The sequence below is a fragment of the Myotis myotis genome, unplaced genomic scaffold (genome assembly GCF_014108235.1).
Source record: "Myotis myotis isolate mMyoMyo1 unplaced genomic scaffold, mMyoMyo1.p scaffold_m19_p_14, whole genome shotgun sequence".
NCBI classification, from domain to species: domain Eukaryota; kingdom Metazoa; phylum Chordata; class Mammalia; order Chiroptera; family Vespertilionidae; genus Myotis; species Myotis myotis.
The window spans coordinates 30,417,916-30,439,914 of record NW_023416318.1 but is presented as its reverse complement, the minus strand read 5'-3'; the positions used below and the strand labels follow the sequence as shown (position 1 = coordinate 30,439,914).

Below are 21,999 nucleotides of genomic sequence, written 5' to 3'. Positions count from 1 at the left end.
AAGAAAGAACAGTCACCAGACTCAAGGAGAAAACACTGTGTTTTCCTAAGCCAGAAAATGTTGTCATAATCTGAACTTGGCCAGGAAAAAAAGGTCCAAAAAGTGATTTCATTCAGAAGAAAAAAAATGTCTAAAAGAGGAAAGTGACTGAATACTGGGAATCAACCCCTGCAAAAGGAGCGGTAGAGGCAGGGAGGGTCACAGGACCTGCACAAGGGCAGGCACATGTAAACATCTGCATCAGATAAACAAAGCCTTCAGGTGATGGGAGAAGAAGCCTGTTAGACAAAATCAACGGCCCTATATTTTGTGTTTCATCAGTTTTATTGGTCATATATCCAGAATTCATTATATAAATCTTCCAAAATAACTAGATTTTACAAGAATAGTTTATAATTCAGCTCTGATTGCACAAATACGTGACACAGGAAACCATTTTTACAAATACATGTTTTCTTATAAGAATACTTCAATAAAGAAAATAAGTCTCTATACATCTTACAGTAAATTTTATGCAGTTTTCCCCCATTCAATCATCATTTTATGATTTCTATCACAGTATGTCCATTACATCCAATAAACCAAATCACAATTTGCTGCTGCTTCTCACTTTCAGCTATTACTGAGACTCACACTGTTGAGTTTTTAGGCTTCTCTTTCCAATCTTTCCTGATCTGAAAGAATTCACATGTTTAGGCTAGAAGGGGCCACTTAAACAATACTCCTTCTAAATACAACTTGTATCAGGCTAATCACTGTGCCCGGTGAACGATCTTTTCACTTGCACTTGGCTACAGCAGCTAGTAGTTTTACCCCCGCTGTATCAGGCAGAAGGGAAAACCCTTGCATGCCTACGTTTCTAAACTGCAAAAGCGAAACTCTAGAAACAAGAGTTAAATACAAATATTAAGAAAGCTAAAACATGTGCTATTGATTAGAGAACAGTTTTAAATTCAAGGTCTCTCCCAGGTTGAAGAAGACATAAAAGAAATAAAGTATAAGGATATGGCAGTAGTTTCATAAAATATTGAAAAACTGAAAAAGGTTAATAATCTCTTAGGTCAGTGGTGTATCATATCCAAGTGCCAGAAGATACAGACTCTGGCTAGCTGAACTCAATATCTGACATTCACGTGAGGCTGTGGCTTTGAAATAGCTTAATCAATACTCACTTGCCCAAAGCAAGTAATCATTTAAGCCAGGGAACTTTACAGAATACTGACCATTTTCCTGAAGAGACAGCACCCACAAGGGGGAACATTTGGCATTGATTCCATTCCTTCACTGTTACTGAAAAGTGTGTCCACTTGGCAAAGCTCGTCTTAGTTTTCAGGCAGCATGAATTAAAACCAAGAGAACAGCAGTATTCTAGTCCTGTTCCTGAGTCCTCAGCTCCAATTATCCAATACTCTTACAAAGACTCTTCCATCGAGCCCTTGCCCAACAGATTTAACAGTACCTGGGGACAACATGTCCCATTGCTCTTGACTTCTCTTTCTCACACCAGTGTCACACTTGCTACAGGTTTTTACCAAAATACTCAGCAGGAATTGGAAATGAATTATTCTGCATTACTGAAAGTGTTCAATCACATTATAATGGGTCACATTTGCATAATAACTAGGAGATGGTCAAATAATGTCTACTGGAGTGATTTTGCAAATTCAGCATAGTCGATGTAGCCATCATTGTTCTTGTCATCGTCTCTTAAAACACCATCTATTAAGTTAATCAGTTCCTCTTCACTCATCGGTGGTTCCTGTTCATTCCCTCCCTACAAAATTTAAATGAGACAATGAGTTGGCACATTTTACTGGAGGTACTTAGCCAATTTCCAAAATGTCCATGCTCATACATGTCTGAAGACTTCAATGTAGGACGTGGCTACTTTCTAGGAATCCACAAACCATGTATCAGATACAGTCAATTCATAACAATCCAATTTAGAAATTATATTTGCCAGTTAGAAGATATAATCAAAGTAGGCCCTTGCTTATTTTAAAAATTACTTCTCATCCTTTTCTAATTACAAAAGTCATCCATGTTCACTGTAGAAAGCTAGGTATGGTTTACACAGAATTATGTTTCAGCAGGGAGTGGGGGTGGGCTAGAAGAGTTCAATGGTGGGGGGGCCATATATGTAATACTTTCAACAATAAAGATTTTTTTGAAAAGAATGATGCATTTCACAGATTCCAGGACCCACAAAGCCATCCTAGAGAAAAGCTTACAGCCCAGGCCCTCCCGAGGACCAGCTCTGGGTACCATCTGTCCTGACACAGTAAGAAACGGCCCACCTGGACTAGACCCTGGGGTGAGCACAAGAGGAAGAAGGCCTGCCGACCAGAGCAGACCCTGTTAGGGTCTTTGAGGGAAGGTATTTCTCCTGCTCCAGAGGCTCACTGTGCCGAGTGCTAAGCTCTCGCTGTTCACATCCTGTGACAATTCTTCCTTTGGCACCTCTTCCATATCTACCTTTTCTCTCCTATTGCCACCACCACCCTCGCCTGCCAGGACTCTGAACCATTCTTCTTCCTCAGACCAGACTCTCCTCGTGCCTAACAGTCAGCCTCCCACAGCAAAGGATGTTCCCAAAACACTGCTCGAGTCACGCCATCGCCTGAATGGAGCTATCAGCGCTCCCCACGGCCTTCGAAGTCAACCCAAACCTGCTCTCTTGGCGCCCATGTGATCACAGCCACCTCACCAACGTTGCCTCCCCTCCTCTCTCTACACTGCAATGTGCAGAGCAGAACTGGCATTAGATCTGAAGACAAAAGATCTTGATTTCCATTTCCTCCCCTCTACAATCAGGTAGTAACAATGCCAGCCCCTGCCTTCTCAAAGGCTGTTGCAAAGATCGGGTGAGATATCTAACCTACTTGAAAGTGCTTTGCAAACTGCTTTGTTCGCAGCACTGTACAAACCCTCCATTATTGCCAAGCCCCTCGGTCCCTTGGTTCCCTGGTTCCCCATTCTTCTCAAATAAAATGACATCTTCCCTGCTCTGCATCTTGAACATGGTCTGCCTTTTGGGTGCTGGTTTTCAACTCTGGTATGCAGCAGAAATGCCTGTAGGTCTTGTTAAAGACACAAGGCCCTGGGGCTTCAGCTGTAGCAGGTCACCCTCTGCAAGAAGGACCACTGAATAGGAGGAGACAGAACAGAGTGGCAAGCAGAACGAAGAGAAGCAACAATACTACTGCACTGGGCAGCACAGGCCATCAGGACGGGGTGCTGAAGGACCAAAGGGAGGCTTTTCCGCGAGGCTGCCCAGTGCACCACTGCCTGACCTACCTCCTTATGGACATGAGTGATGGCTGTGGAGAGTTCTAGGCCGTCAAGCAAATTATTGCCATCGTAATCGTGCATTTTGAAATAATGGAGCTGCAGTTCTTGTGGAGACATCTCCGCCTCGGGTTTGTTGATGACACCTTCTAGATGTTCCATGATATGCCTAGAAACCAACAGTTAGATTCAGACCACTTGGCAGGGACAGTGGGATCATGCCGAAACCTTAAGGACTCTTAAAAGTTTCAATCTTGAAACTCATCCATTGAGAAACAGGGCAGACCACACTCAAGGATGGCAGATGTAGGCAAGGCCGTGAAGGGAGCAGGAATAAAATAAAACGCTGCATTTATTATGCTGGCAAGGTTATGAGTGATTTTTCCTCTTTCTTGCTAGAATGTTGCTATAACATTTTTTGAGACTATCAATTAAAAAAACTTTTCTTTTTAAAGCAATTCAAGGATAACAGGGTATAAGGTGTAAGGCTAACTAGCCCAAGACAAAAGTTGCAACAAATGACTCAATGTTTATGCCAATAAAAAAAGAAAATGGTCTTGTCACAGTCAAGAAACCTTAGCTCTATTCTGGATTCCACCACCACTACTGCGTGCGTGTGTGTGTGTGTGTGTGTGTGTGTGTGTGTGTGTCTGTGGTGAGAGACAGAATGAGTTCAGGCAAGTCATTTATCCCATTTGGGCCTCAAGATCCTCTACTGGTGATATGATGACGAGAAAAGGAATACCTGACCTACAGGTGGATATAAGGAATCCACCTCATCCTTGAAAAATGTGAGCAGAAGGAAGAGGACTGAGTGTGCCGTCGCAGCCGGCTGCAGCCGAGAGGAAGGGGGACCCCGGCCACAGCGCTGGCTGAATACGTACTCTTGGTCGTGCACTGTGTGCTTATCCAGCCCCATGCTGCCGTGATGGGAAGAACCAGCACCAGGCTGCTCGGCCCTGGTGCCTGAGGCACAACAGGCCCAGAGCAGGCCGCACAGGAAGGGGGTTCTGAGCAGCTGTAGAGATCTCATGGTCGCTGGCACCTGGGAGGTGGGGAACACAGAAGACCAAAGTGAGAACACCAGAGCTCAAGTTCTTTCAAGACTCAAAACAGTGTGCCCCGGAGAAACCTGATAAAGGAGCAAAGTTGGGGACGAGAATATGTTAAACTGACTCTGAGGACAGCTCTGCCACTAGACCACTAGACTCTAGGTCCCCATCACTCAAACCGGCAGGTCCATGACCTTCCTGAACCACCTCCAGAAGGCCAAGCAGCTCACTGAGAGCTTCAATGGGTTTGAAGATCATTCCTGCCTACAAGCAGCTTACAGTCGGTGAGAGCAGTACTTCCTACTGAGAGGGCGAACACAGGCAGACAGTGGGGTGTCCTAAGACAGATAACCCCTGAGAATTCACAGAAAGAAACTTCCTCTGGGTGAGGGAAAATCAGAGAGTGCCGACAGGCACGGGGACTTCAGCTGGGCCTGGATGGAGGAGTGTGCTGTGGACCTGCAGGGACTGAAGGACAAAGGGAAAGGCAGGAGCAGAGGGGCAGGTGCAGCGAAGTGGGAAAGAAACTCCAAGTAGTTTAGTTTGTCTGGAGCCCAGAGAGTGTGAAGTAGGAACAACAGGCTGCAAAGGTTGCCCAGGCAGTACTGAACACGACTTGGCAGGTCAGCCAAGGGGACTGAAGTTCCTGGGGATTCCTGAGTGGGAGATGAGATCTGAGCTTGCTTTCAGAATGGCTCCATTGGCACACAGTAGGGAAGGTATTTAGTGGAGCAAAGGTAGCCGAGGGAAGCGATGAGGTGGGTCAGTTCAAGGCCAGCGCAAAGAGGACATTAACCCCTGCCTCGTCCACTTTCAGCGCTGTGACAGAGGCAAGTAGTTTAACCACGTGAAAGAGCTGTGGAAAGGAGGGGTACACAGAAATTCGGATTCCATCAAGTTCTCCCGTTGGCTAGACCTGGGATTGTGGTCAACAACAGGAAGGCAGTCAGCGACGAGCAAGCTCCCCGAGGTCGGGCGTGCTTTGTTCCCGTCCACCTTCCCCACCAAGGCTCAGGCAGGGCTTTACTGTTAAACTGCAAGTCCTGGTCCTTCCTGGGGCTTATGGACTGACCTCAAACAGGAAGGGGAAGGACAGCCAGGAGACCTGCACATCAATACAAAGAAAGCCCCGACGAACACATTCACTTCCTAAAAGGCAGTGCAGATTCTGCTGGATAACAAGGGCCAGTAATTCCTAAGGGGCCAACTGCAGCCACAGCCCCAAACCTATAGCAGTAAAGGTAAAGCATAGTTATTGGTCATACCCTTCCGCATGCTACATATGGAGCTCAGCTCCGAAGCTCTGCCATCTCTACTCCCTGTACCTGGGCTGGGAAGTAGACGTGTTGCAACCCCCTCACCCATCCTAAAAGGAAGGACCCTGGAAAATGCCACCCCTACATTTAGGAAAATTTTCCAAACCTATGTTGCCTATCTGCAGCATAACCTCCCATGGCCCCCTCCCTAAGGGGACAATAGTCAGTGGGATGTATCACTTAGAGCAGCGGTTCTCAACCTGTGGGTCGCGAACAATGAAAATACATCCTGCATATCAGATATTTACATTACGATTCATAACAGTAGCAAAATTACAGTTATGAAGTAGCAACGAAAATAATTTTATGGTTGAGGGTCACCACAAAATGAGGAACTGTATTAAAGGGTCGTGGCATTAGGAAGGTTGAGAACCACTGACTTAGAGGGTGAAAAAGCAGCATCTAGTCTTATTACTAAGGAGGGATATCATAATGCAGTATGTCAATAATTGGAAAAGATGTTCAATATATATCAAACAAAAAACAGGCTGCAAAAGTCTGTAAAAAAAATTCACTTTTGTAGAAAAGAATGTATGTAGCCCAGCTGGTGTTGCTCAGTGGTTGAGTATCAACCTATGAACCAGGAGGTCACAGTTCAATTCCCCGTCAGGGCATATGCCCAGACTGCGGGCTGGATCATAGTGTGTGAGCAGGAGGCAGCCAGCTGATGGTTCTCTCTCATCATTGATGTTTCTATCTCTCCTCTTCCTGTCTGAAATCAATATAAATATATATATTTTAAATGTATGTATATTTCACACAGAGAACAACAACTAAAAATAAAGATTATCTTCTGAGTCATGAGATTAGGAGTGATTTTTATTTTTACTTTTTCTATTGCTTCTAAAATTTCTACTATAAATGTGCTTTTTATTTATAAAGATGTATTTAATATAATTCATCCCATAATTTTGTTCCAATGTTATATGGCGGGAATGAAAAAGGGGCTTCCAGTTTTCATTTCTAGAAAATAATTCAGCCCTAACCAGTTTGGCTCAGTGGATAGAGCGTCGGCCTGCAGACTGAAAGGTCCCAGGTTCGATTCCGATCAAGGGCATGTACCTTGGTTGCGGGCACATCCCCAGTAGGGAGTGTGCAGGAGGCAGCTGATCGATGTTTCTAACTCTCTATCCCTCTCCCTTCCTCTCTGTAAAAAAATCAATAAAATATATATTTTTTTAAAAATAAAATAATTCAGAAACAGAAACCACATTTCCAATTTTACCAAATAAAAGTGTCCAGACCCTGATAAGGCCACTGCCACGGTACCTGGTACCAGAAAACAAGGTTTCGAGTTACTCTCAGCAGTGACTGCACCGGCCGGAACAGAACAGAACAGTTTGTTAGAGTTCTGGACAGGAGGGATCAGAGTGGGAAGCCAGGTCCTCCCAAGCCTTTCAGACTCCTACGCCTTAAAGGCCTCTTTCTCCAGCAAGCCGTCTTCAATCTCATCAAGCCTGGCTTCGGTGCTCTTCCCATATGCCCTTCAGGCAACAGCTGTGAACGTGGTCTTGAACAAGGCCTGATTACTGTCGGTGCCCTTTGCTGGACTGGGCTTTGTGAGGGTGGGGGCTGCATCTACATTCCTAGCATCAAGCACAGTACCAGGCACAGAGGTTGACAATCCTCAGTCTGTGTGCCATGGTCCCTGGGGGGCGGGAAGGGAGTCCCACTTTACGAACATGCTGCCAGATGTCAATGTAACTGAACATAAAACTACTTTGTATTTTTAGATATCTATCAGATAGTTGAGCTAAATGATCACTAAACCCATGGCACCATTTCCTATAACTATGGGGTTGGAAACTCAGTATATCAAATTGGGGAAGAGGGGGTCCTCTTTGAAGAACAGCAAAAAGTGATTGGTAGTATAGTAACTATGGGTCCAAACGATCCCCTCTTCAAGGGAGGCAGAATAACGGCAAGAACCATTAATACTGAGCATGTCCCGGCGTGGTGTGCTGTTGCAAGTTTCTAACTACCGGCATACTTCGTTTTGTTGCTGAGCTACCTGGCCAGAGCTTTTACATAACTTTTATATGCACTGAGAAACCAAAAACTTCACGTGACTCACTTTATTGTGAAATTCGCTTTATTGTGGTGGCCAGGAATGGAACCTGTAATACCTTCGGGGTATGCCTGTATTAGATCACAACAACAAAAACAAAGCTATGAACACAAAGGAGAAACTCTCCCTCCAAGTGCTGTAATGAAAGCAGGGAATCTGACCGCCACCTAACACTTTAAACTGGCACATTCGAAAAAAAACATAAGCAACTCCCTTCCGCCCCATGAACAAGTTGCATCACCCATACTCCAACCACTTCGTCCAAGGCCATGAGCAAACAGCCGGGCAGATAAACCCTGGGAGTTCCTGGCCTCGCTGGGCTTTTTTGAGAAAATGTAAAGGCCAGGTTGGAGAAACACCCAAAGGAGGAGAGATTTCTGAAAGAGACTTCAGAGTACAACCCATGCTGGGAGGCATCCTTCACAAGGAGAAGGCACAGGCCTGGGAGCAAAGCACCCGGCCATCCGCAGTCGCGAGATCCCGCAGTGCTCGGACTGTCAGAGTTCCCCTGGCTGATCCTCTCCCCGTCCCAGAGCACTGCTCCCACTGGTTCCATCTGTCTGTCCTCTCTCTTCCTTTCAGGCCCAGTTCAAAATACCATTTCTGGATTCTTCCAGGCCCAGATCCATTGTCCCCTCCTCTGACCTCAAGTCTGCAGCTTCTCACACTCATCTGGCCTTAACACAGCCGTGGGCAAACTAAAAAACTAAAAGGCCGTACCCTTTTATGTAATGATGTTTACTTTGAATTTATATTAGTTCACACAAACACTCCATCCATGCTTTTGTTCCGGCCCTCCGGTCCAGTTTAAGAACCCATTGTGGCCCTCGAGTCAAAAAGTTTGCCCACCCCTGCCTTAACATACGGTATTGTTCTCCTTTTGCTTCTCTTTTCTCCTCCGGCTCTGAGGCCTGGGAACCCATCTTTTCTGTCTCTTCTATCCCCTGCTAAATGTATCACCAAGTGCTGAGCTGACCTACAGGCAGCAGGCCTTCACGTCTGAATCCGAGCAGGGGGCCTGGGCCTTAGGTATGTCGTTCCCTATCACAGAAGATCTGGCCTAAGCTGGAAAAACAACTTCCCTCTGCAGCCTTCCCACCACTGGTGCGGCCTGGCCCACCCACCCCTCCCATTATGTAGTTTGTCCTACCAGCACCGAAGAGATTGGAGCCAGCCTTCCTCCCATCAAGCCCACAGCAGCCGTTAACAGCTTTTCCCTCACACCGAAGGCCCTCGGTTAAGAATCCAAACTCAGAGCAGCCACACTCACCAACATCCAGACATCCTGAACCCCGAGTCAATGCCAAAGAAAAGCTCAGATCGGTACTTCCCCGTTTGAAACCTCCATGGGCCTGAGCTGAGGATGAGAAAAGAACCAAGTTCCTAGGCCAAAGCAACCTCTACAGGGGTTGGGGGTTGAGAACAGATTCTGGAAGTGCAGGCATTTGGTACCTGGGTCTACTTATTCATCTTGGGGAGCCCAAGGAGCTGCCATGCTTCATTTATATATGGAACTAACATACCCTTTACTAACAGCCGGTGCTGCACAAGGTACTGAGGACAGGACTATGACCGAGGCAAAGCCCACTCACACAGATTACAACCTGCGGACCAGTAAGACACACAGCCCACACCTGGAGAACTTCATTAAGGACCACTTTTCCCAACCAAAGGACAGCACCTCAGGGGGAGGGAACATGATATAGCCGACACCTGAGCCTAGAGGGCACTTGGTCAACCCAGGAACTCCACAGTCCAATATGGCTGGAGACTCAGCAGAGACTGGTGAGTTAAGAGTGAAAACAGGACAGGGGAGGAAGGGGCTTGCGAGCCCTGTTGGAGAGCGTGGAAGAGCAACGAGAAGCTCCTCAAAGGTCGGGAAGGGAATGGTGTGGTGACCAGGTGTGCGCTTTCAGACCATCACCCTGGCTCTCCCGTAGGGAACCAGCTCCAGATGATCATCAAAGACAAGCAGGGGACCAGTCAGGCGGCTCCTGCGGCAGCCGGGGCAGAGGGGACGGCGGCCTGAGCCAGCTGGAGCAGAGAGGCCGGGCGTGGAGGAGCGGACGTACCCAAGAGAGATTTGTGATGGATCCGATATGGGTGGCGAGGAGCACGGGAGGCGAGCATGACGCCCAGGTTGTGGCTTGGGCACCGGGTGGGTGGCAGTGCCCATGCCCAGGTAGGGAGCACAAGAGGAAATCACCTCCCCTCGCCTTCCCACTCCCGGGCACAGCCTAACCAAGCTCGCCCGGCCAGACGGGACCTGCTTGTTGTCTCTTCCAGGAGGAGATGGGGAGGGGGAGGGGGAGGAGGGCGAGGGTCGCAGGAGAGGGGGTGCCAGCAGCAGATGGAGTCATGCCCACGGCCGGTCCTCCAAGAGGGCGGAGATCGGCCCCGGCAGGGCCATCTGGCTTCACAGCCCCCAGCGGCCCGCCGAGAGAGAGAGAGACAGAGAGACAGAGAGACAGAGAGAGAGAGAGAGAGAGAGAGAGAGAGAGAGAGAGAGAGAGAGAGAGAGAGAGACTCTGCTTCTAAGCCGGCTAAGCCTCCCGAGGCGGCTCGGGGGCTGAGACCCCCACGCAGGCCCTCCAGCCTCTCACCCCGAGCGCGGCGCCCAGGACCACAGAGGGGCGCCGGGACCCAGCCCCGCTGAGGACCCCTGGCGCCGCCCCACGGCCTCCTCCCCCAGGTGGGGACTCGGGCCTCACCGGCCGCAGCCGCCCCTGGGCTGCTCCCGGGTCACTCACCCTCGCGGCCCGCAGCTGCCCAACTTTGCCAGACACGCAGCGACCCCGCGTGAGCCTCGCCAGCCCCCGTCCTCAGCGCCTCTCCCGGCCCCGCCCCCCGGCCTGCCGTGCGCAGGCGCGCTCCCTTCTGCCCGCCCATTGGCCGCCGCGAGGCCCCGCCCTCGCCCGGCGACGCGCAGGGTGGACGGCTCTGGAGATCCCACGTGTAACGGGCCCGAGGGTCGGGCGGACGCCGTTCTTCCTGCTTCCCGAAGGCGACACTCGGCTGCAGCCCGGTGTGATCAACCTGGGCACCCAGGGGTCCGGGAGGTTGCCAGGCGGGCCCGGGAGGTTGCTAGGAAACCCCGAGGAACGTAGACCGCGTAGGACGTAGAGGGGCAAAACCATCCGAGCAGACGCCAAGACTAGCTTCCAGCTCCGCCTCCACGTCACTTGCAAACTGGAAAAAAATGGGAATCCTAAATCCTTTCCTAATGAAAGGGCTGGAAGACGCTGGAGCCGGCCTGGAGTCCTGTGTTTCCAGGACGGGCCTGCTTCCATGCTCTGCTTTCTCCATTCCACAGAGCCGCCTTCTGCAACACCGACTCACCCACAGGGGAGTCCCACCAAGACTAGGGGTGGCCCAGTTCAAACACCACCTCACCTGTGCAGTTCGTGAAATCAGCTGCTATCTCAATAGAAGGCAAGCATTCATAAAAATAGAAAACACACACCCATAAGCAAAAGAAACGAACAGATAAGCCCTGCGTAACCCTGCCCTTATACCTTTCCCTCCATACAAGACTGTCATTCAGTGGGTAGCTATTGGCCGGATGGGTAACTGAATGTGGCACTGTCATTTATTAGAACCTCCTCCCGTTTGGCTCTGTAAAGACACATAATCACTTTTCATATGAGCCTGGATTCGGAAAAAGAGAAAGAAAGTAAATGGTCTCAGAACCCTCACTGCAGTTGGTTTTAGCAGATCCGTGCCTTGAAAGTTAGCTAAGGCAACTGCCTTCAATAGTCACTTATTCCTTCTCATCTTCATCTGAGTTTGAAATCTGTCTACCCTATCCCAGAGACAAGACCCAGGATCCCAAAGTCCCTGAAGATACCTTATTAATCCAGGACCTCTTCTCTTTTCCTTACTCTGAAGTTTTAGTTTGATATCATTCATTTTCCAGCCCTGCACCTGCCATCCATCTATTTTTCCATTTGTTCATTTGTTCAATAATTCAGTAATACTTCTTGAGTGCCTTCTATGTACTGGGAGATACTAGAGATACAAGTACAAATAAGACCTGGTCTCATTCTTCAAGAAACTCAATGTCTCTTCTCCAAAGAGGACAAGATGGCCAAGAGGCATATGAAAACATGCTCAATGTCACTAATCATCTGAAAGATGCAAATCAAAATGACAATGAGGTGCCATCTCACATCTGACAGAATGGCTACCATCAACAAATGACAAGTGCTGGTGAGGATGTGGAGAAAAGGAAACCCTAGTACTGCTGGTGGGAATGCAGACTGGTGCAACCATTATGAAAACAGTATGGAGTTTCCTCAAAAAATTAAATATGGATCTGCCATTTGACCCAGTGATCCTACTTCTAGGACTATATCCTAAGAAACCTGAAACATTCATCAGAAAGAATGTATGCACCGTTATGTTCATAGCAGCACAATTTAGAATCACTAAGATCTGGAAACAGCCCAAATGCCATCAGTAGATGAATGGATAAAAAAGCTGTGGTACATTTATACCACGGAATACTATGCAGCAGTAAAAAAGAAGGCTCTCTTACCCTTTGTGACAGCATGAATGGACCTGGAGAGTATCATGCTAAGTGAAATAAGTCAGTCAGAGAAAGACAAGTATCACATGATCTCACTCACATGTGGAATCTAAGTAACAAAATAAACTAATGAGCGGAGTGGATCCAGAGACTTGAAGAATGGAACAGAGTGCAGAATCTGAGAGGGAAGGTGGGGGAGGGTGGGTGGGTGGGAGGTAATCAACTGAAGACCTTGTATGCATATATGCATAATCCATGGACACAGACAATACAGTGCTGAAGGCTTTTTTTTGGGGGGGGGGAAGCGTGCTAGAGGGGGCCAAGGGGGGAAGAGGGGATACATATGTAATACTTTCAACAATAAAGAATTATTTTTTTAAAAAAGAAGCTCAGTATCTGATACCAATGCCTCCACTTCTGCGGATCTTATCCTCTTCCTTCTCTTGAATCACCAATTGTTCCCTCTCTAATAAACCATTCCTACCGTCAAATACCCTTTCCCTCTGGTTTCTTCACTACCACACTAATGAAACTGCAATCTTCATGCAAATCCAATGGTACCTTCTCCTCTCTTTCTACTTACCCTCTCAGTGCTGTTCATCACAGCCAACCACTCCCCACTTTGAAACACTTCCATCTCGTGTTTTCTGATATCATGCAGTCCTATCTCACTGGCCTTTTTTTTTTTTTAATTCCTTACCTGAGGACATGCTTAGAGACAGAAAGGGAGGGGGGAGCATCGATATGAGAGAGAAACATTAATCTGTTGCCTTCTGTAGGTGCCCAACCAGGGATTGAACCTACAACCCAGGCATGTGCCCTGACCTGGAATCGAACTGGCAACCTTTCGACCTCAACCAACTGAGCCACTCTGACCAGGCCTGTCTATTCTTTCTAGGATTCGTTTCACTGACTTCTCACCTTCTGTTCAACTTATAAATGTTAAGGCACCCAGGGTTCTAGCCTGAGTTCCCACTCTCCTTACATGATTTCATCTACTTTCTTATGAGCTTAGCTTTCCAATTAATAGAAAGTTTGATTTATCTTACCATAATTTCAAGATGTTTTGAAAGAAACGTAAATACATTTATGAAACGCATTCATGAATAAAAGCATTCTAGAATATGTTAAATATGAATGTTTTGAATTAGAATATTGGAAAATAATACCTGGAAGAATAAAAATGTTACATGTGGTATTCATAAAAAATACCTTAATAGTCATTGGATAGTTTCAAGAGTGCTCTAAGTTTTTGGTAACTTGCACATTTGGCAAATTGGGGGGTAGTATGGACGTTGAACTAATTGATCCTTCCATAAATTGACCTTTAGGGATCTGGGCCGCTTCTACTCAGCTTTCAGTATTTTTTTTTAAACAGGTCAGTTCAGTGCACTGCACTTGTTGTTTGTTTTTTTTTTAGTAAAATATTGACACATACCTGCTCAGAATAAATTAACTTGATCATATCACCTGTAAGGTGACTTGTCTCCTGATTTCCCTCAAAATTCCCACCATTACAGTTTATTCTTCTCTAAGCAAAATTAATAATTGTTTTCTCTTCTTGACCCACCATCTAATAGTTTTAATAATATAAGTGAAGGGGGGGATGGTGGTGGTGTGTGAATGAATCAGTTAATCAATTTTAATGGTAAGCTTTTTAAATTTTATTTTTCACAGTGACACCTATTAACCTATACCTGAAATTCTTATTATAAATATACTGAAGGTTGCAATGACAGAAATATAGAAAAGAAGGGAAGCAGCAAGAGAAACATTTTTAATGTATTAAGTATTATTTTTTTTAAGCATTGCAGGAATTGAACATTGAAAAGAGCTGAACTGTAGGACACAGACCATGTTAAAATTTAGTGCAGAGATGAAAGAATATAAACTGTAAGACCTGGGTGGCAGGGTAAGGCTTTACCGAGTAGGTGAGAGTTGAGGTCAAGTACTTGGGCATTCAGTCATGAGACTGGGACACACAGAGGCCGTTAGCTAAACAAACACAATAGTTACAGTCAGACTGTTCACATTATGAAAGTCTCTTCTTATAGAAGGCATTTTTTATGATGATCACTAGGGGCCCAGTGCATGAATTTGTGCACCTTGAAAGAAACTGTGGGCTACGAGGTTGCAGTGGGCACAGGGGCGGGTCTCCACCCATCCTCCATGGCCCCCAGTCCCCTTTCTACCGACAGCCCCACTCCTGCCACTGCCACTCCCACGTACTGACAGCGCTGGCCCCGCTCACACCCGCTGAGGGCGCAGAGCAATTGGGGCCTGCACCAGCAGTGGGTGTGAGTGGCGACTGGCTGCCCAGTCGCCCCTTAGGAACAGGGGGAGGTGGAGAAGCCCTGAGGGGTAATCAGAGCCAGCAGCCACTGCTTTCACCCACTGACTGCTCCCACCCGCTGACGGCTCCGAGCCATCGGGGCTGGCGTCGGGTGCCAGCAGCGGGTGCGCGTGCCAGGCAGGACCGTGGTGCACAGAAGCAAAGAATTTTCAGTAACCACCAGAGGCTCGCCCCAATGACAGTGACCAGTGCCCTGCCTTGGTCTGGTGCCCCTGCTCACCTGCTCCACCATCTCACTGCGGCCAACACCTGCCATGTTCCATGCTCTGCCACCTGCTACCAACACCCGCCATGTTCCGCACACACCCCTTGGTGTTCAGTGTGCGTCATAGAAACCGGTTGCTCGGCCGTTTGGTTATTTGCATATTAGCCTTTTATTATATAGGATTTTTGCCTAAGATTTAATTTACAAAATTTCTATTGACAAGGCACTTTTCAGCATGATAGCCACTGCATGAACAGAGGCAGTTACTCATTCTTGAGTTTTCCCAGCCACAGTGTTTACTCCAAGAATTAGTTCAAACCCTCTGCTCGGTCATTGATTGATTCATTATTCTTTGTAAGTGATTAGAGGGATAAGTGTTTTCAGGGTCTAAGGTACACTCGAGGACCACCCTAGACATGGAGAAAACACATTAAAATTAGAAGGGACTTCTTTTGACAGAGCATTCTTTTTCAGAAAAGGGTAAAGTTTCGAATGACAGAAAATGATCCTTCTGAAAGAAGATTAGAAGCTTCCTTACAGTCAAAGAATCATCCAGAGTGTTTATAGAACCTCTTTGTACTGATTGATGGCTCATCCTCTAGTGCAGCGGTTGCCAACCTTTCGGACCTCACAGACCACCAGTGGTCCATGGACCACAGGCTGGCGACGGCTGCTCCAAAGGTTTCCTTAGTGCTTGAAAGTAGAGAAGGGAACTAGGAGGAGAAAGCAGGTCCATTTTAGGTGCCACCCTGAAGGTTTATTACTAGAATTGCAAAGAGGATTTTAATCCACAACACTCTCCATCCAAGTTTAAGGAGAAAATTTATTGTTAAACACTATTGTGTACTGTCTTACTTTTCTTGCAACATCCATACAGACTTACTCCATATTTCACATAACCTTTATCCTTCACAATTAGAACCTTTCCCTTGAAGTTCTGAGTAGTTTGGAAAGCCCAATCCAGAGAAGTCTATCAGAAGCATCTATCTACACCTGCTCACTGTGATGGACAAGGACTCCTGGGTACCATGCACAGTAGGCCTGGAGCGGAGCAGAAGGCACTGCAGTCCTCCAGTGGGCTGGACAGTAGAAGGCTGGGCAGCCCCAGGCTCTCAGAGTCAGGCAGGGTGGCTGCAGCTCTAAGATTGCAGCCCCAGCTGCAGGAAGAAGAGAGCAGCGCCGTCCTGGGGGAGAGGTCCCTGTGTCCAGGGAACAGCTCCTCTACTCTATTTTCCTCTCACTGCTTTATAATAATTACTGTATGCACTTGCCTTTAATTGTGTTATTTTTCACAAGTATGTTTTTTAAAAGACAGAAGAGAAAAATAAATTATTTGAAAAGCAGATGGAGCAAAGCTGTTGTTTAAAGTCTAAAACTGCTAAAATCATCAAAAGGCAGACACTCAGGTCCCCTTAGGAGTTTTTTGTTGTTGTTTTTTTTGTTTGTTTTTTTGTTTGTTTGTTGTTTTTTTTTTTGCAGGGGGAGGCAGAATGGCTAAGGTGAGTTGAAAAGGCTATCCTTCACTCCCTCTGACCTAATCTCCTCCCCTCCTGGCTGGCCAGATACCCCAAACCTCACTTCCCTCTTTAGGGTAAACCTCCTTCCACATAGAAAAACATCTCTTATGGTGACTTTTAAGCTCTGGTTTTGTTCTCAGCTGAAAACCATCATCAAAGACTCTTCAAGGCCTACACAAGACAGAGAACATCACAGAGGAATTTAGGATAGTTTGAGGGACATCTAGTCCAGAGCATCCAAATATATATAAATTACTTCATACATTAGTAGGAAGCTCAGATGTAAAAAAGTCAGAATGGGCCCAGCATGTGGCTCAGTGGTTGAGTGTCGACCTATGAACCAGGAGGTCATGGTTTGATTCCTGGTCTAGGCATATGCCTGGGTTTCAGGCTCAATCCCCAGTGGAGGGCATGCAGGAGGCAGCCGATCAATGATTCTCTCTCATCATGGATGTTTTTATCTCTCTCTCCCTCTCCCTTCCTCTCTGAAACAATATATATATATATATATATATTTTTTTTCAGAATGCGAAGACCTCTGGTGACTTAAAAGACCTTAAATTGCATAGGAAATTGAAGGGGTTTAGAAAAGCTATAGATGGTGGTCAAGGTCTTTGGTAAACTATCTTTTAACTTTCCTGTGGAAATAGATGGTACTCTGATTCAGTTCTTCAAGGCAAAAAACATGGTGGGTTTGGTGAAGGGAGAGATTAACTGAAGAACTTATATGCATATATTCATAGCCCATGAACTTGAAGGCCTGGGAGGGGTGGATGTGGGATGGAGGTGGCCAAAGGGGGAAAAAACAAAGGGGACATCTGTAATACTTTCAACAATAAAGATAAACTTTAAAAAGAAAAAGGAGGGACAGTATTGAGGAGTAAATCCTGAAGCCGACTTGACTTTGGCTCTCTCCCTCTTAACTTTTTGTGAATGGCCTTAAACCAGAAATAGGGACTTATTATGCTATGATCAAAATCTTGAAAGAGTCTATATTGAAAGAGCTCTAGAACTAAGAAACTAAAAAAACAGAAAAGAAAAAAGTTATCAATGAAGGTGTTCCATTTCACATTCTATTCTTAAACCTGCAAGGAAACATTTCTCTAAAAATTAAAGGATAACATTACAACTTTTTGATTGATATGGGCACAATAATATCAATCTTAAACCTGAGCACTACTATACAGCATGTTCCTTGGAGTCAACAAACTATTCCAGTCATGCATCTAGTTAATAATCCTCATCGCACCTTCTCCAGGAACCACCCCCCCCACCCCCCGCCAACCCGTATAACTGTCACCCTTGAACCTTTTTTTCCCCCTTTTTAGCCTAGAATCTTTAACCAAAGAGGTTTTTCCTTTGTGACAATCATTAACTTAATAGCAAGGGATTTACTGTGTCCTGATGGTCTCTTCCCTCCAGTCCCAGAGGACATCTCTATTCATAATGAGGTCCTGGCTAACTTGGATGTTGTTGTACCAGTACTTTTTGTGTAGATCAAGCACAGATTGAAGCTCTTTTGTGGGCAAACAATTCTAATGATATTCTTCCAGACTAAACTCATCAAGGTTCAGAATGACCTACCTAAACCTTTACCCAAATTTGCACAATAGCCTCTAAAACAGCGGTTCTCAACCTGTGGGTTGCGACCCCTTTGGGGGTCGAACAACCCTTTCACAGGGGTCGCCTAAGACCATCGGAAAACACATATATAATTACATATTGTTTTTGTGATTAATCACTATGCTTTAATTATGTTCAATTTGTAACAATGAAATTGGGGGTCACCACAACATGAGGAACTGTATTAAAGGGTAGCAGCATTTGAGAACCACTGCTCTAAAACAAGGTGCTACAGAAGGAATAAAACTAATAATCAAAAGCCTGAAGGAGAAAGGAGTCTTCATATCGCCTCCTATTGTCCCACTGAGAAACCCAGTAGGCAAGATATAGATTCAGAGCAGGGAAATGGCGGCAGATTAAATGGAAGCTACGCTGACACCCTCCCAGGACCAAACTTAAATTACAACTTAAATACAGAAAAAATCATCTTGAATAATAAACTGAAGAGTAGCTGGAGAGAACCCTGATAACCAAGAACTGAAAGTGGAGGCCACATAGACACTGGTAAGAAGTAAATCAATACCTCCTATGAACTTCATTACTTCCTCTGAGCTCAGCTTTACCTGATCAGCAAGTTATCTTGGTAGCAATCAGAATTTGTCCTAAACTTTCACCTAAGAGATTTCAGATTAAAAAATAAAAACCACCACCACCCTTTTTATATGCCTTTGATTTTGGCAAATGTTACTAATTAGTCATGGTTGTTGTGCCTATACAGTGGGGCCTTGACTTACGAGTTTTTTGAGATACCAGCTGTCTCTTGGCTGATTTTTTGCATTGAGTTGATAGAGTAATTTGAGTTAACGAGCTCCTTAACGAGCTCGGTCTCAGAATGAATTAAACTCATAAGTCAAGGCCCCACTGTAGTCTCTTACTGTCCCCCCAAAAAGCTGGTCACTAGCAGGCTGGGGTCTTATCTCTGCTGGAGAAGAGCCATGAAGGCAGGTGTTCCACAGTATTGAGGAGCAGCTCATGATAAGTTTTTTGTTTCTGTATTATAAAAATATATTTGAGCCAAACAAAGGATGCGCCTAGAAGCAAGATCTCAATAGACTGAGATAAATTCTTCTCATCATAAGTTTAAACCATGATACTTGGCAGGGCTTTCCCCGCCTAGTGCAAGGGATGTTCCTCCCCACCTGGGCCCATGCCTACACACATATTGGAACACCTGTCAAAGAAACAAGGAGCCATTCCCCTTCAGCTAGTTCCCTGGAGTGCTGCAACCTGGGGGCAGGATTGGCAAAGGACCGCAGAAATGAGGGAGTTTTTCTTTTCCATAAAGATTGCCTCCTGCTTATCAACTCTGCTTTTCTTTGTCTGCCCCAGGGCTGACTCTGGGGACTGCCAGATCTGGGGTAAATCACAGGGTGTTCTCAGGCCACCCTCCCCGGAAGGACATGCTCAAATCATTCTCCTAGCAAAATCCGGTTCTGGTAACTAGCAAGGGCAGCCAAGGGCAACTAACCAAAAGCCAGCTAGAGGAGCTGACAGTAGTAGGCAAGGAGGAATGTGTGTAAACTGAGCAAATTCTAACTGCCAGAGCTGTCCCAATTTTTCTTCGCTTATCTCCTGGATTCTGGGAGATCAGGACAGACCCCAGGTACTCAGCACAGCCTCCAAGTTCAGGAAACCCTGCCTGCTAAGCAAGGAATGGAGCTACATTTGGAATCTGGAGAGGAGGTATCTAGGAGGATGGGGTGGGGGGCAGGAAGACTGCCTTCCACTGATAACACTACCCCCCACCCCCACCCCCCTCCCGTGGCTGCAGCGCCAAGGGCCCAGTGGGATAAGCACCAGGAGCCTGGGTTCCTCTTGACAAAAGCCTTCCCACGTTTACAGCTGTCCAGAGGCTCCCAACACTGAGTGGCCATGCTCACTCTCAAGGTCACGTGCCGGCAGTGGGAAAGACCTACTTGAGGGGTCTTAGGAATCTATACTTAAAAGCTTGCCCTGACACCCCCGTTCTCTGGAGTCTTCGCTTACACACAGGGAGGTGGTTTTTTTGTTTCCTTGCTCTTTGTTTTGGTCTTACTGTGATTTTATGCGTGATGGCCTCCATCCCTACACAAGACTAAACCGAGGGCACCCCGGAGGTGGGGCCACCAGAACCTGTACCAGGCACAGGGCGTTGTTGGTCTGCCCCTCCCCACAGGCCACCAAGTAATCCTCTGAACTTCTTAGTACCCCACAGAGCCAGGCTAAGCCTTGCCAAGAGCGCAGGACAGCCTTGATCACAGTCTTTAGACACCAGAAGGAAGAAATAAATAAATACCAAGTTAGAGAAACAGCTTAAAACCTTTAAGAAATCCAGGGCAACTGGATTCTGCTGAGGACAGTCGGTTAGGTAAGGGAGTCAAGTTGGAAAGAGGAACTCCGCTGTTTAAAAAAAAGGAAAGAAACAGCCTGTTAGAGCGGAGACGTCCATGGAGTCGAGAGACTCAAAACCCGCCTGTTTTCTCCCGCGTACCCCGGGGGTGGCGCGCCAGGCCCGCGCGTTCCCCGGAGGGAGCCGGGCAGGACCCACGCGGCGGAGGCGGGTTTCCGGGGAGGCTCGCGTTCGGGGTTGGGGACTCCCGGCCGGCCGGCCTCTCCTCGGATTTGTGACGTGTCGAGGGCAGCAGTGGTGACGGAGCCATCACACAAAGCCGGAACGTCGGGGCGGGGGTCTCCCAGGCCAAGAGCCCCAGTGGGTGGGGAGGGGGCGGGCAGCCGGGCGCCCCCGGGCTCCGGGACTCCGCCCAGCATTAAAGTGAAGGCCGAGTCCGCCGCGCGGGTGGCGGGCGGTTGGCGCCGGGGCGGCCGCGAGCGCTTCTCGGGGGCCTGGCGGCTGTGGCCCCGCTGGCCGCCGGCGCGCCCGCCTCCCCGGAGCCGCGCCACGCCCTCGCGGAGGTGGAGCGGAGGCCAGGGGCGGGTCCGCAGCTGGCGGCGCCCGGGCTCGGGGCGGGGGCTGTGGCAGCAGCTGCAGCAGCGGCGGAGGCAGCAGCGACAGAGGCAGTTGCAGCAGAGGCGGAGGCTGCTTCTGGACGCGTCCGGGCCGCGCGGCCGGAGCCCCAGCCCGGAGGCGCCGGGCGCTGCAATCAGTGCTGCTGCTGCTGCTCTCCCGCCGCCGCCTGGGCCCCCGCTGCCCCCGGGCCCCCGGACGCCGTCCGCGCCCTCGTCGACCCCGCCTGCTTGTGCGCCCCAGCCGGGACGCCGCCCCCGGCCGGGTCTCCACTTCTTAGCCGCACCTCCCATGACAGCGCCCGCGCGAAGATGGCTGCGAAGGGCTCACACAGCTCCCACCTGAAGGTAGAGAGCGAGCTGGAGCGCTGCCGCGCCGAGGGCCTCTGGGACCGCATGCCCCAGCTGGTCCGGCAGATGAGGGCGCTGGTCCTGCCCAGTGGTGGAGGCAACCGAAGAGCCATCTCGAGCGCCTTATTCACCCCCCCGGACGCCGGTGAGTGAGGGAAGGGGCTGGTTCGCTAGCTGGAGCGCGCGAAACGCGCCTCCTCCTCCAGGAAGTGCGCCCCGACTGCCCCCAGCCTCGCCGGCCGTCTTTGGTATTACCCTTCCTGTCGTGCTAGTCTAGGGAGTGCCCGGGCAGTTAGAACGGCTTTCCTGCCCCAGGAGAAAACCCGTGCAGGTTGGGTGCTTTGGGGAAAGGGGGGATCGTCTTTTGCTCTCTGCCCTTTAGGATCATGTGGGCAACTCCATCTATTGTGAAATGGTGGTATGGGCACGTGTCAGATTAGGGCTTGGGCTGGACTCTTGCACCACCTTTGAGCTCCCATCAGGTGAACACTGTGTGTCTCCCCATGCCTTCCCCCAAGTCAAGTTGACAGCGGGAGCTCTGTCCACAACAGACCTACTCGGAGGGGTTGATGATCACGGGGGTGAGGTGGTGAAGTGTGAAAGAGGCCCGGTAAGCCTCAGTTTCCTCCTTTGTGGCCGGGCTCGGGACCCTTCTAGCCCTGGCAGCTCGTGGCGTTAGCAGTAGGGCTGGGCTCCTGGGTGGGAAAGTACCCTGATGTGGCAGTGGGGGAACCCCGCCCCCGGCTCCAACCTCA

At 48.2% G+C, this 21,999-nt stretch overlaps 3 protein-coding genes across 10 annotated transcripts in view; 1 reads left to right on the top strand and 2 right to left on the bottom strand.

Annotated features, from left to right (window-relative positions):
- Positions 1 to 21,362, bottom strand: part of MCFD2 (multiple coagulation factor deficiency 2, ER cargo receptor complex subunit) — a 37,092-nt gene extending 15,730 nt beyond the window's left edge. The window contains exons 1-4 of one of the 5 annotated variants that reach the window (XM_036334662.1): positions 21,236 to 21,362; positions 4,173 to 4,333; positions 3,298 to 3,457; positions 306 to 1,774 (exon numbers count right to left, since the gene is read on the bottom strand). In XM_036334662.1, the coding sequence (XP_036190555.1) occupies positions 1,643 to 1,774; positions 3,298 to 3,457; positions 4,173 to 4,321 (441 nt within the window). In that variant the 5' untranslated portion in view covers positions 4,322 to 4,333; positions 21,236 to 21,362 and the 3' untranslated portion in view covers positions 306 to 1,642. The other 4 variants (XM_036334660.1, XM_036334661.1, XM_036334659.1 and 1 more) reach the window with 4 other exon arrangements.
- Positions 18,085 to 21,217, bottom strand: LOC118669028 (collagen alpha-1(I) chain-like). The gene is made up of 2 exons (XM_036334658.1): positions 20,421 to 21,217; positions 18,085 to 20,329 (listed from the first exon to the last, which is right to left on the bottom strand). Exons 1-2 carry the CDS (start codon positions 21,185 to 21,187, stop codon positions 20,230 to 20,232), a joined length of 867 nt encoding a protein of 288 aa, XP_036190551.1. The 5' UTR covers positions 21,188 to 21,217; the 3' UTR covers positions 18,085 to 20,229.
- TTC7A (tetratricopeptide repeat domain 7A) overlaps positions 20,942 to 21,999 on the top strand; it is a 106,574-nt gene continuing 105,516 nt past the window's right edge. For 2 of the 4 annotated variants that reach the window (XM_036334653.1, XM_036334655.1), the window contains exon 1: positions 21,206 to 21,389. In XM_036334653.1, the coding sequence (XP_036190546.1) occupies positions 21,206 to 21,389 (184 nt within the window). Of the gene's footprint in view, positions 21,390 to 21,999 lie in introns of all 4 variants that reach the window. The other 2 variants (XM_036334656.1, XM_036334654.1) reach the window with 2 other exon arrangements.

Excerpts from the sequence above, each read along its gene's own strand:
- LOC118669028 (XM_036334658.1), bottom strand. The coding sequence starts at position 21,187 with ATGGGAGGTGCGGCTAAGAAGTGGAGACCCGGCCGGGGGCGGCGTCCC. Across the intron at positions 20,330-20,420 it reads CCTGGCGCGCCACCCCCGGG|CGGAGTTCCTCTTTCCAACT; the intron begins GTACGCGGGAGA and ends TTTTTTAAACAG.